This window comes from Poromitra crassiceps (genome assembly GCF_964638095.1).
Source record: "Poromitra crassiceps genome assembly, chromosome: 20".
NCBI classification, from domain to species: Eukaryota; Metazoa; Chordata; class Actinopteri; order Beryciformes; family Melamphaidae; genus Poromitra; species Poromitra crassiceps.
In genome coordinates this window covers 2,508,678-2,522,660 of record NC_139637.1, presented here as the reverse complement: position 1 = coordinate 2,522,660, position 13,983 = coordinate 2,508,678, and the positions used below count along the sequence as shown (strand labels likewise).

Genomic DNA, 13,983 nt, shown 5'->3' with positions numbered 1-13,983 from the left:
CTGACCTGACAGGGGGCCTGCAAACAGCAGCAAAGAAAATGAAGGTCCCCTGAGTAACAACACTCAACAGTTTCTTAATAAGCATTAACCCTTAAACAGCCTTGACCATCGACATAAAAATCATATATATATATATCATATATATCTCAATGGCCTTGACCGTAAGGTTACTCTAACCGCATAACCTCAGTGACGTCCTGCCTCAACCCAACCACAAATACTGCTAACACGAACACCATTATGGTAGACACATGTTAATTAAGCGTTAGTTAATTTTGAGCTTATTACAAATTAACTAACTGATTAATTAATTAATTAATGCCCTTATTGCAAATTGTTACCTAGTCTAAAAGTTGTCATTTGTAGACATGATTATTCTAGCACATAATGCAGCATGGCTACTGTATGCTACAGACAGTAGGCTAAAAGTCAGGAACAAAACAAGAAAGATAGCAGCCAAATGTTTTAAACTATTTTCAGGTGCTTGCGTTAACGCTTTCCTCATCTTGTATGAGCATATTATCTTTGATTAGACTAGCCTACAACAGTTAATCTGCTCTGCCTCTCCCTATTCGATATCCAGTTATACAGCTTGTCTCGATCGACGTATGGGGGCGTGTGTCTGGCTGCTGGTGTGTGTGTGTTTGTGTGTTTGTGTGTGTGTGTGTGTGTGTGTGTGTGTGTGTGTGTGTGTGTGTGTGTGTGTGTGTGTGTGTGTGTGTGTGTGTGTGTGTGTGTGTGTGTGTGTGTGTGTGTGTGTGTGTGTGTGTGTGTGTGTGTGTGTGTGTGTGCGTGTGTGCGTGTGTGCGTGTGGGGAAGACAATGCTGCGGTTCTTCGCTGTATGCGCGTCAACGGAATCCCAGAGTGCGTCATCCAACGACTATTCTCTCGAAGACGCGCTGTGATTGGCGGAGCTGGAAAGCTCCCCGCCCCTCCGCGCTGCCTTGTATGGAAACCTGTCTAACGTCATGGGTACAATAAAACTAATAGTATAAATGTCTGGCCGCGATCAGAGCAGCACAGGGACTGACTGCACTTACAGCCGAGACACAGTGGAGATGAGTAGCTATTGTGTGTGGATTATAGACTGTCTAAAATCTTTGTAAAAGGGCATATATTGCAGGTAAGCAACATCTATAAACGCTATTTTATTGCTTATTATGATTATTATTTTTGACATAGCTAGTCATGTGTGAATGCATATAGGCTATTATTTCGTCGTTGTTTCCTATCGTATAGTTTAGATGCCATACATGCATGAAAAGAGTTAGTTTAAGTGAAGTTACTCATACAGGTGCTCAATTTGTCTACTAGTAGGGATAGGCTATAGGAGCATTCTCTGTTCAATAACTGTTCATATATGCAAGACAACAATCTGATTGCAATAGAAAAGTTGGAATAAAAGTTATAAGGCTTTGCTGCTGCTGTGTGGATAGGCTAGTTTTGCCATGTAGCCCTAAATGCTATGCAAGCTGATGCAAAAAGCAATATAGACTTCTGTCATGGAGCCCCCATGGAGCACTCATGCTGGTATAGCGCCCCTCTCTCTGAAATCCAACGCCTAGTCTTACTAGGCATGTGTAGGAGACACTATATATACACAGGCTACTGTATACTGTAGGCTATCCAGTGGTTCTCAAAGGGGGGTCTGGGGACCACAGGGGTTCCAGAGGGGGTCCCCAGCAAAATAATTTATTTTCAATAGAATTCCAACCAAGCAACACAGTGACAGAATGTATGACTATTTTGCTCATGGGTTTCATACACTTTCTCCAATAAAACATTGAAAAGTGTGATGATGACCCTCCCACTCTCCTGGCCCTGCCTTGCAGGAGCTTGGTGTTGGGGATGTTATATAGGGGTGCACCTGAGCCCAGTGCAGTGCACTCATTAGGCTTAAGAAGACCTTCAGACTATTCAGTCTCTGCCCCTCCTCAAAAAATGCACCTTTTGTTCTGTTCATTTGTTCATAATGTTTGTTTGTGTGTTTGTTTAATGTAGTTTGTGTTGTCTCATTAATTCGACCTTAGTTTTAGTTACATTATAGTCTTAACGTTTACTTTGGTGTATGACCCCCCTCATATGTTACACAACCCGGCTCAAGGAAATAGGGGAGTCACACGCCAAAGTAAAAGTTAAAACTATATTTTATGAATTCACTAAAACTAAGGGGAAATAACTAGACAACACAAACTACATGAAACAAGAACAGAACAAAGGGTGTATGGGTGAGGAGTGAGAGCGAGACTGAATGGTCTGAAGGTCTTCTTAAGCCCAATGAGTCCACTGGGCCCAGGTGTCCTACACAATGGCGTACAGTAGTTCTTCGTGTAGCCGACCCGGGTTCGAATCGGACCCGTGGTCCTTTGCTTTCCATGTTGATCAAATAAAGGCAAAAATTATTGGGGGGAAAAAGAAGCACACTAATTTTGCACTTCTGATTACTTATCCAAAATTAGAAAGAAACCCAAACTTTTTTTTTTTTTTTTTTAATATTTAACATTGTTGCATCTAATTGTCCCCATGTAGATATGACCTGTGTGCACTCCCAGCATGGACCTCAGCAGCCCTATGAAAACACTGTGTGCATCTCAGAGCTTCAGACTGTGGACCTTAGCTCCAGGCTGGCCGTGGATATGAGCAGCCAGCGGGACCACCTGTCCGCCCCGTCCCTGCCGGGCATCAGCTCCCTGGTGGGCCCTTACACGGGCGACTTTGACGCCTACTCGTGTCAGGTCACCGCCGCCCCCGCCGCTTACTCCGCCGCACCATCGGGCCAGGAGTCCCCCTCCTTCAAGCTCGACGACTTCCAGGTCTACGGCTGCTACCCCGGGACTTTACCTCTGAGCTACCTGGACGAGGCGCTGTCCTCCGGCGGCTCCGATTATTTCGGGAGCCCCACGTCGGCGCCGTCTCCCTCCACCCCCGGGTTCCAGAGTCACCCCGCCTCCGCCTGGGACTCGGCCTTCGGCCCCTACTCTCCCACTGCGGGATACTGGGTGGCCGAGAAGACGTCGGTGCCACATCCGCCCTCGTTCTTCACCTTCGGCTCGGGCTCAGTGGAGGACATGTCGCCTCTGGGTCAGCCCCATTTGCTCGAGCAGGACCCGTTCACTTTGACCCAACCGCACCCGTCGGCCCTGACCTTTGCCCCCCTGGCGCTGGAGCACGCGGGCGCCCTCAACGGCGCGGAGCAGCTCGACGACAACCTGTCCCCCAAATCTAAAAGTCCCAGTGGGAACGAGGGGCGCTGTGCCGTGTGCGGGGACAACGCCTCCTGTCAGCATTACGGCGTTCGCACCTGCGAGGGATGCAAAGGCTTTTTCAAGGTAATCAGATCTGTCCTGCCCAATGGGGTACACTTTCAATAGTCATCCAACAGAATGTTGTGCTCCAGTCTTGGAGAACTTTTGAATGATTGACCCGTTTCCTTTTGATGTTGCAGCGTACCGTACAAAAGAATTCCAAGTATGTTTGCCTCGCCAGCAAGGACTGTCCCGTGGACAAGCGGAGGCGGAATCGCTGCCAGTTCTGCCGTTTCCAGAAGTGCCTGGTTGTAGGCATGGTGAAGGAAGGTGAGCCCAGCTGATATTTTCAATATTACATCTCACTGTAAGGAACCCGTTTTGAAATAGAGAGCCAAAGTGGAACGTCACTTCCTGCTTCAGCACTGTACCAGAGATTTTCATCCGCCATTTATTTTCCCATAGACATTTCGTAAAATGCTTATAAAAATTGTTTTACTTGTTCAAACCAAACGGTTCAGATATATTTAGAAAGAGGAGAGATCGCATAACATTTCACTCAGACCAAAACGTTAAAAAAAATGCAGGTTTTAAAGAAAATATTTTTTCAGTGTTGTTGTTTTTTGATTTGGTCGGAGTGAAATGTTCTATTGTCTCTCCCAATTCTAAATACATCTGAACCGTTTGGTTTGACCAAGTAAAACTATCTTTATACGCATTTTATGAAATGTCTATGGGAAAATAAATTGCGGAAGAACATCTCTGGTACAGTGCTGAAGCAGGAAGTGACGTTCACTTTGCCTCTCTATATAGGATGATAAATGTGACGCTCGAGTGGGAATTGTTCTAACTTCACATCAAAGACTGGTGTGAATAAAAGAATCCTCATTGTGAATGTCTCCTCCATGTTCCTCCAGTTGTGAGAACAGACAGCCTGAAGGGACGAAGAGGCCGCCTGCCTTCTAAGCCTAAAGCCTCCCACGACTCTTCGACCACGGTGTCTCCAGTGAGCATGATCGCGTCTCTAGTGAGGGCGCACATCGACTCAAACCCCGGCATCGGGAAACTGGATTACTCTAAGGTGGGAGAAGAACATCAAAACCAGACACCTCTTTGCTTTGCTGTAGTTCTGAGAACGACCCAAAAGAAGCACGAGAGGCATCTTGTCTGAATGTATATCTGTCGTGTGTCATTTCAGTATCAGGAGACGGCGGTCGGTGAGTCTGAGAAAGACGACGCGGGCGAGATCAAACAGTTCTACGACCTGCTCACGGCCTCCCTGGAGGTGATCAGGAAGTGGGCCGACAGCATCCCGGGCTTCTCCGACTTCTGCCCAGAGGACCAGGATCTGCTGCTGGAGTCGGCGTTTGTGGAACTCTTCATCCTGCGGCTCGCCTACAGGTGAGGAGGAGGATCGAGTACAAAAAGCTTTGCAGTGAATTTTGGCAATGGCGTCGTGACATCATCACAGCAACAAAAAAAAGTACTTCCGGGAGCCACTGCCACAGAAAAACTAGTATGAAATAAAGATGAAAAGCTGCGCCAAACATGTATAATATATCTATATGTGTATATATATATATCTATAATATATGTGTGTAGTGTTGAAGTTGTGTGAACTGCCGCAGTTGTATAATGTGTGACTTTATAGTCAAAAGTAGCCCGCTAGAGTGAGTTCCATAGGGTCAGATTATAAAAAAGTATCAAACATAAACTGTGATTCCTCAAACAGTACAAAAGATTCTGATTTAAGGTAGAGTTCCAAAAGTCAAGTCAAGTCAAGTCAAGTTTATTTCTATAGCCCTAATTCACAAGCATGTCCCAGAGGGCTTCACAGAAAACATGTCTAGCTAATTCTAGCTGACACAACAGTAGCAAATTACAGTAGTAATGATAACGCATTGAACAATTTATAAAGAAATATAGAAAATATAGAAGATGAAAAGTGGTGACTCCTTTCAAGTTTGAATGGAGTGTCTAGCTTAAAATATGGAGTAGTAGTTCAAAGAGGACATGGTTTCACCATACATTCAGGTCATATACACATCAGCGTGGGGGAAATCCTCTCGTTTAATAAACAACAATAACGTCTACAATAATCTACAATAACAAACAACATCTCGGGTACCTTTACTAAAACCATCAACTTTCTTTCTGCTGAAGGTCCAATCCAGAGACAGACAAGCTGATCTTCTGCAACGGGGTGGTCCTTCACAAGATGCAGTGTGTCCGAGGCTTTGGAGACTGGATCGACTCCATCATGGAGTTCTCTCGAAGCATCCATCGCATGAAGCTCGATGTTTCGTCCTTCTCCTGCCTCACGACCCTGGTCATCATCGCTGGTGAGAGCTTCACCCGTGCACTGACTGCACTGCAAGACTCTGCATTTGGCCACATCTATTTCCATCAGTAAAGATAGCATGTTTAGCTCAGTTCAATTCAGAAGCAGAATCATATTTTATTCACCAAAGCACATTGGTTTGCAAAAGGAATTTGACTTGGATCATTTGGTGCCGACACATTACAGGACAGTTACACAATGCAGGATTGACAATATGAGAAAGCATAGGTTGAGGCCACGTCTCGTCATAGACGCTGGTTTAGCTGGCTCAGCCTGGCTGGGGGCGTGGTCAGGGTGGGGTAAAAACCCCCGTTCTATCCATTCAGCAAAGTTAGAATTTAGCTGATAGCCCAGCCCAGGCAGACACGATCGGGGATTTAACCACCGCAGTAAACGCACATCTGAGCAGACGTCTTGTGTTCTGCTCTAGAACCCCCAAACCTGTAGTTTAGAGCCGCAGCACCATCTTTTGGTGAGTCAGCCCATGAGATATATGGGCTGTTTTACCCCACTTGCGTGCCAACCGTTTAACATTTTGTGGGCATTCCCAGACATGCGGACTGTCTCTATAAGAGGACCTCACATATAGTGCAGAAGACACACTATATTACAGTAGCCTACACCAGTGGTTCTCAAATGGAGGTCCTTGAGGGGGTTCCAGGGGGTCCCCAGCCAAAAGGGGGGTAATTTATTGTGGCTATAATTCCATTCATAAGTAACACAATTTGTCAATGACTATTTTGGTCATGGTTTTTTTTCAAAATTTTCAAACCTGAGTTGCACTCTTTTTATATTAATTAAAAACAAATGATAAACATTAGATAAAAAAAATTAGATAGAAACTCGTGGCTTCAAAGTTTCAAAGTAGATTTCTCCATGCAGGGTTTGAAAGTTTGCAGTCAGTCTCTGTGATCGATGGTGTTGCTGGCTCCAAGTTGTGGGGTAGAGATTTCATCCTGGCCTTTAAACCCGAGCATAGCTCTGACATGCATCTTATTTTCCACAACAGATCGTCACGGCCTCAAGGAGCCAAAACGTGTGGAGGACCTGCAGAACCAGCTTATCACCTGCCTTAAAGATCACGTTTCTGGCTGTGCGTCGGACTCCTTGCGGCCCAATTATTTGTCCAGACTTCTTGGGAAGCTGCCTGAGCTGAGGACACTGTGCACACAAGGCCTCCAGCGTATCTTCTACCTTAAATTGGAAGATCTAGTTCCCCCACCACCTATAGTGGACAAGATCTTCATGGACACACTTCCCTTTTGAGAGAGGGACGTGGATCACTGCTGACGCCGGTGATGTAAAAACTGAGAAAACAGACTGAGCAGCACTCATTTCAATACAAGGAGATGCTGCAGAAGAAGCAAAGAAGAATATGAATCCTAAAGGATTTATGCCGCTCGAGAGGAAAAAGGCCATCTCTTGATGGGCAGCTCTTGATGAGTTCAATAATAACGTTGTATTCAGTTAAGTAAGTTCTTTTCAGTCGCCCCCAAAAGGTCAATGATGAACTTGTGGAAACCAGTGTGTGTGTGGGTGGGGGTTCTTTGCACATTGCAAAAGAGATATCTCTCCTATAGGGTCCGTTTCTTTTTGAGGGGGTGTAGAGGGAGAACAGATAATCAGTATAAGGTAGCATTATAATGTACATGTTGCATCAATGTTCATTGCTACTTTGTTTTTCCAAGAAATGACGCAGCTAGACAGACCATCCCATGGACCAAAAGGAGACTGTTTACAATATCACAATGTGCCATGAGTGGAAGTTTAGCCATAAATGTCTGATGGAAAGGAAGATAATGGATTGATAATGATTGCACTTTCAAAAGCAGATGGAAGAAATACCGGGTATTTGCAAAATAATTTCAAAGGGCTTATAAGTACTTTTTTTTTTTTTTTTTGCAACAAACTGTTTTGTGTTGCAGATTGCATTATACTGTACAATATCTGGCAAAGCATTATTCTGATATTTTTAACTCAAATGTATGTATTTTGTAGCCAACATTTTATTTCTGTTTAGAAATAAATAGTTCAGGTGCTCCAGCGGTGTTCAAGCGAGACAGTCATTCACTTCCTCACTTTTCTGCCCCCCAAAGTGGTGTGTTTGGTCGATACACATAAAAATACCTGTTAGCATCAGTGACTCAAGGCTGGAGTATGTCTTTGATCGCATGCCAGCTGATATTTTGGTGATAATCAACACAAACAGATATCATGGTAAATGACATGATGATATTTTAATAAGCAGCTCAACAGTCCAGCAGTCCAACTTTGTTACTCCTCCATTCTGGCATAATATGTGCCAGCAGTGGGGCTATAAAGCATGAGTTGAGCGAAACTATTCCTCTTGGCATCAGATCAGAACATACTGTTGAAAAATGTCCCCCCTAGTTATGCGACTGGTCTCTTTTTAGAAGGCTGTGGACTCCCCCGCCCCCATGTCTCAAGTGTCCCAGACTACTTCATCATTATACATTGAGGCACCGTCACACGCATGTGTGGGGGGGGGTGTGTCAAAGTGTGAACGTATGCCTCATATGGCTGGGGAGCGAATGTTATGGGAAAGCTGTCATAAATCAAACACTATAAAATATTATTTATAGATGACACAGGTGCAAATTGCTAATATATAGACTGCTGCCGTTTCTTTAGTGTTGCAAAGCAACTGGGTATCCATTGCCCCCCAACAGGCAATGACAACTTCATGAGCTCGTTGCAATTAAGGTTAAAGGGACACTCCACCCAAAAACAATGCTGATTTATTTTGCACATAATCTCGCACATCTCTGAAAAAATGTAAACACTTTTGCAGACATTCATTTAGTTTGACAGTTATTGAGAGATGATTTGAGTTAAGTTGTCATTATGTCATTATTGACAAACTACGTGGCTTGTTAAACATTTGTTGATAAATCAACTGCAAATACCTAGTAGAGAGTCTGTTGAAATAAGTCCTGTTGACAGTCAGCTGACGCACTGTATCTATGATACATTGTTGCGAGTCATCAGTGTCATCAGTATAAACACATATACAAGCCCGGGTTACCCCGCTGCTAAAGAAACCTACACTCCACCAATCTCGGGTTGAAAACTAGAAGGCACTCCGTAGAGGTGCATACCTCCGCCGACCTTGCGTTATATTTTGGCGATTGGCTACGCCCATTACGACGCCCCCTTTTTGCCAGTGAAAAGTTCATCAGGTCTTCCTTGGCCCATGGCCAACCTTTCTACAAACTTTTGTGGCGTTACGTGAATCCGTTTGGAAGTTAAGCGCCTTTTTTGCGATTGGCCAAGGCCATTGCCACACCCCCTTTTGGCTAGGGGGCGTGGAAAGTTCATAATTGGTCACACTCACTATTACCATGCCCCCTTTTGGCCAGTGGGTGTGGAAAGGTTATTAATCAGTTCATCCTTGACCCATGACCAACCTTTCATCAAAGTTTCAGGGTGTTGGGTGAATCCGTGTGAACATTAAGCACCCGTTTGTGATTGGACACGGCCATTGCCACGCCTCCTTTTTGGCCATTGGGCATGGAAAGTTACCCGCTTCTAAGTTGGACCCATGACCTGCATTTCTGCCAATTTCATTTCATGCAAATCCGTTCATAACTTTTTGAGATATCTCTAACAGACAGACAAACGCGGGCAAAAACATCACCTCCCAGTCAACGACGTGTTGGCCCAACTCTCTCGGAAGTAATTACAGACCGGTTTCACTCCCTCACCTTCCTTTCCAAGACACTTGAACGTACGTCTATCAAGTCTTTTTTCTGAGAAAAACCTGCACAATCCTGAGTCTGGCTTCACACGCGAACACAGTTAGTGAGACTCCTGCCTGTAGTGGAAACACTGCAATAATGTCGCTTGACCCATTTGCTGCCTTTGACACTCTCCACAACTCGCTGGGTTTGGCTCCTCAGGCTCTGCCGTCTCGCTGGTTCGAGTCCTACCTCTCGGGGAGAGATCCTTTCCAGTGTCTCGGAGAGGGTGAAGTGTCTAAATCCCCATTGCTTGTCCACAGGAGTAACTAAGGGTCAGCGCTTAGGACAACCTTCTCACTTGTGCTGGTGCAGTCATCCGCTCGCATGGCTTCGGTCTCATACCGTTCATACGCTGGGCGATACCCAGCTCCTCCTATCCGCCAGGTGACCCCCACAGTCTTGGCGCGAACACCGTGCCTCAGCGAGATGTCAGCAGCATTGATGCTGGAACCTTCAGCTTAACCTGTCAGAGACTGAGACTTCCTTGTCATACCAGCCAGTCCCCCCCCCCCCCCCCCCCCCCCCTGTACAACAACAGATCAGTATCCGGCTCCAATCAGCTCAGCTCATTCCTGCAAAGTCTGCCAGGAACTTGAGTGTCGTGATTCACGACCAACTAACCTTTTAAGGAACATGTGGCGTCTGTTGCTCGGTCACACCGATTTGCCAGAACATCAGGAAGATCAGAGCCTATACCTGTCTGAACGTGCAGCACCACTCCTTAGTACAGGCACTCCCGCCTCGACTGCTGCAGCTTCTTTAGGCCATGTTCAGACTAGGAGGCCAAATCTGATTTGTGAACTTTAGTGACCTATTAATGATTCTATCCAGATTGGTTTTATGAGTCTGGACGCTCCAAGTCTGATTTGTGTCACTTGTCCCAAACCACATATGGAGGCCTGGACACACAGATCCGACTTGAACACTTGCCCAAATCAGATTTGTGGCTTTGTGGACACACTCCCAAATCAGATTTGGGCAATAAAACAGGGGTTAATATGGCAACTATGCCTTGAATTAAAACATGAAAATAAACCCACCAGGAGCCCAGCAGACACTGCCTGTGACGTCGGGTCGGGAGCCGGACACAGCTTATGCCTGGGCATATAAAACAACAGTGAGCACACGATAACGCTAATGCCTAAAACATTTCACCTAGGAGGATCAAGTTGACACTCACAGGAGCAGCACCACACCACCACCTGTCGCACCGGGAGCCAGAGAGAGAAGGTCCCATGGGGCACAGATTTATACCTGGCCAACCAATTTACATGAGGAAGTAGGCGGTGCTGTCCTACCAGACTGGGCTGGGGAGGAGACTTATAAAGCAGGCTAATTATGATACACCTGAAGGAGTGGCTGGTCACTCAGCTCAAGAGTGAAGGATAAGGAGCTGGGAGGATGCGAACCAAACCATGTTCAGGATGGCTCCTCGGCAATTGCGCGATAACCGCTGCGGTTGGTGAGTTGATCAAAGCTGTGAAATGTCGGCCTCACGTATCTGTACAAAATAAGACTAATCTGGAATTAATTGGTGCTGTTTTCATGAAGCTATTACAGATAGAAACGGGTAAAACAGGCGAATATCGAATATAAAACCAATTTCACCCCGGTGTTCAGGATCCCATGGAAGCACGCCGCCAAGTCCTGGGAGACAACAACACTGAAGAAGGCCTAAGCGCCGAACGAAATGTGTTTGTTGCTGTGCTGCTGCTGCCCCAGACTATAGGGTATTCAAACCTCTAAAATGACTTTTTGTGCGCTGGCTTTTCTGTTGTGACTTGATATGACATTACATGTGCCCTCACTGCCCTGCACCGAAGTTGCGTAATTTTTTGGAGTGTGCTCGCTTTTCACTTTTTTCCTTAGATGATGCCATGTGTGCCCGGCCTGCCGCCGTAGTCCGGTTCGTCCTCCTAGGTGCGGTGTGTGGGGTCGGTGCCGGTGTCCATGGTGGCATTGGCACGTGGAAAGAGACCACAGGATTTCCATGCCGGCGGGGGCGGTGTCAACTCGGCTTGCTGTCGAACATACCTGGAGGTATGGAGGGCCCAGAGCAGGCCGTCTTCTTGGTCTCTGTTCCCCCCCCCGAGGCTTAAGTGGCAGCGCTGAATACACTGCTCCGCCTGGTGCAGCAGGGGCCTTCATGATCTTGTACACGACAGGGCTCCACGTGTCTTGAATTTTGTTGCGCCCTTGGTTGGAGTTTTCACGAAGGTAGACCAGCAGATGTTCGGCTAATTTGGATGCCAACCGCCAATCAAATCCATTGAAGAAGAAGATGTTAGGCTAGGTGGTCATCTCTCACCTTGGCATCATCCTTCCGTATTTGTGCAGCCGCCTTCATCCCCTCCCTGCTGGCACAGAAGGCATTTCTGGTGCTCCGGGACCCACCTCCACCCTCTGCGTCCACTCTGCAGCATGAAGACTAATCTAACCCGTGTTCTTTTGTAGAGAGTGCCACAAAAATCAGTACTAAGCGCTGCGGCACTGTCTTTCTGAAGCACAGCTGTCTGCTAATAACAAACTGAACTGAACTTTATTTCCTGTCATCAGTATTGGATGAACTGATTAATGTCAGGTGTGCTGCAGTCACAACAATGATCAGGCACATCTGATTAATCAGTTCATCCAATAGTGTAGGACAGGAAATAAAGAAGCTGTACTAATTTCAGGAAGTAAAGAAGTTGTGCATGTAGTCTTATAAGTTGACTTGTTCTTTGTCTCACAGTAGTGCTGCGGCCTTGGTCGGCCAGTCAGTGGGGGTTTGGTGGTAGAGCTACTCACTGTGCTCCACACCCTTTGCTTACGTTTGTGTGTGGTAATTGTGCACGTTATTTGGATTTTGTTCCCTTAATGATTATTTTCTCACTCTGCTCTGTGTGTGTACACAGGAGGAGGACATTTTCTAATTCATTAACATAATAAAACTTGATGCTTGTAATGTGTGTTTCAACTATTGAATAAACCTTGAAATCTTGGGGGAAATTCCTTGCCTCTGCCCATTTATTGCTGGTCACCCGTGTCTTAAGAATCTTGAGCTGTGTTGTTGGTTTGAGGATTTAAAGGGCAGTTCACCCTAAATTAAAAGGCATGACCTGGACCTTGCCAAGTGGTCCTCATTACATTTGCCTACAAAGTGGGAACCAAAACAACTGCTTCCGACCTACCTGTCCTGAACTCTCTCATGCAGGTCTACGCTGAGCACGCTCTACCAAGGAACAGCGCCTGCTGCTGCCACGGCCCCAAGTCTCTAGCCAGGTTCTTCTCTTCTGTGCTTCCTCGTGGTGGAACGAGTTGCCAAACACCACTCAGTCCACAGAGTCCCTCTGAATCTTGAAGAACAGGCTAAAGACCCAGCTCTTTAGTGAACATCTTCTCACCTGACTCATCACACCTATGCCAATAAAGCTGATTCTGATTCTGATGTCCTGTTGGACCAGAACTTAGCTTTATGAACACTTTACTCTCGTTGTTCTCTCCTGACTATAGATCATTGCTTGTGTTGTATTAAAAAAATCTCTCAAAGCATCTGCCAAATTGCCGAATTGTAATTGTATCCAAAATAATGCATAAAGGTTATCCATGAAAATGATGAATGAAGAAACCTGTACATGACACTTTCCAGCCTAAAATGATAGTTTCTCCAGTATAGTGCAAATTGCAATATGCACCGATGTCACCAAGATAAAATTGAGAGCAGACGGACAACTTGGATGCACGTCTCCCTTGTTTGGTTTCTTCACAGGGCTTCCAACCTGCCTCAATGCAGGATGTGTTTTAGTAATTATCTGATGTAGCAACCAGCTGGGGAATGTTTTTCTAGAGTTAAAGATTATGAAATTCCCCTTTGTGGTATTACAATGTAACCTGAGATACACACTTGGCAAGTGTGTATCTTACACAGGATCATGGCAACCTTTCAGGACCCGTGCGACTCATGCAGCAGAGGTAATTGGATAAAGTCAGCATCGCTCTGATTACAGCAGTTATGTGAGCGACGGAACACTGATAACGACGCCATAATGAAGGCATGCATAGGAAGGAACTCTTTATAATCCATCATGCCTAAGTGGAGACTGAGGAGAGAGCGTTAGCAACTTAGATGTATAACTTTTCTTTTTGAGAGTACAGCCTTCAGAGAAGAGTTAGTGGATTATAAAGGGAACTCCAGGTGCCCAAACTGTCTTAACACACACTGTTGGCTGTGAGAATGAGCGCGTTACATTTATAAAGCAAGACTGACAGAGCGGCGTGGGTTTCACTTACAGGCGACAAGCCCTGGATGCGTGCCTGCAACTTGTTTGCAGAGTGTCCTGTAGCCGACTAGCCGGCCTGGGCATGGAGACTTTCACCAGGGTCACGTCTCAATGTAACTACCAAGGTGACAAACGCCCACCACCGCTCTGGGACCAGCCAAGTACAGTCTTCTCGTGGGGGGTAACTCATTACAAAAATAACATATTACATGTAATATATTACTTTCAGCAGTAACTCAGTAATATAACTTATTACCAATATGATTTCAGTAATATCAAACCAGTTACTGGTTTGATAAATTCTTGTAAATTCTTTTTCGGGATGTTCCGGGGCAGCAATGTCATTCTGCTACTGCAGTTACTTTGGTGATAAGTA

At 45.7% G+C, this 13,983-nt stretch overlaps 1 protein-coding gene across 1 annotated transcript; it reads left to right on the top strand.

Moving 5' to 3' along the window:
• Window positions 1-1,030: 1,030 nt before the first annotated feature.
• Window positions 1,031-7,578, top strand: nr4a1 (nuclear receptor subfamily 4, group A, member 1). The gene is made up of 7 exons (XM_083657080.1): window positions 1,031-1,124; window positions 2,531-3,330; window positions 3,447-3,576; window positions 4,164-4,327; window positions 4,445-4,647; window positions 5,410-5,588; window positions 6,597-7,578. Exons 2-7 carry the CDS (start codon window positions 2,533-2,535, stop codon window positions 6,851-6,853), a joined length of 1,731 nt encoding a protein of 576 aa, XP_083513206.1. The 5' UTR covers window positions 1,031-1,124; window positions 2,531-2,532; the 3' UTR covers window positions 6,854-7,578.
• Window positions 7,579-13,983: the final 6,405 nt, after the last annotated feature.

Excerpts from the sequence above, each read along its gene's own strand:
- nr4a1 (XM_083657080.1), top strand. The coding sequence starts at position 2,533 with ATGACCTGTGTGCACTCCCAGCATGGACCTCAGCAGCCCTATGAAAAC. Across the intron at positions 4,648-5,409 it reads ATCCTGCGGCTCGCCTACAG|GTCCAATCCAGAGACAGACA; the intron begins GTGAGGAGGAGG and ends TTTCTGCTGAAG. Across the intron at positions 5,589-6,596 it reads GACCCTGGTCATCATCGCTG|ATCGTCACGGCCTCAAGGAG; the intron begins GTGAGAGCTTCA and ends TTTCCACAACAG.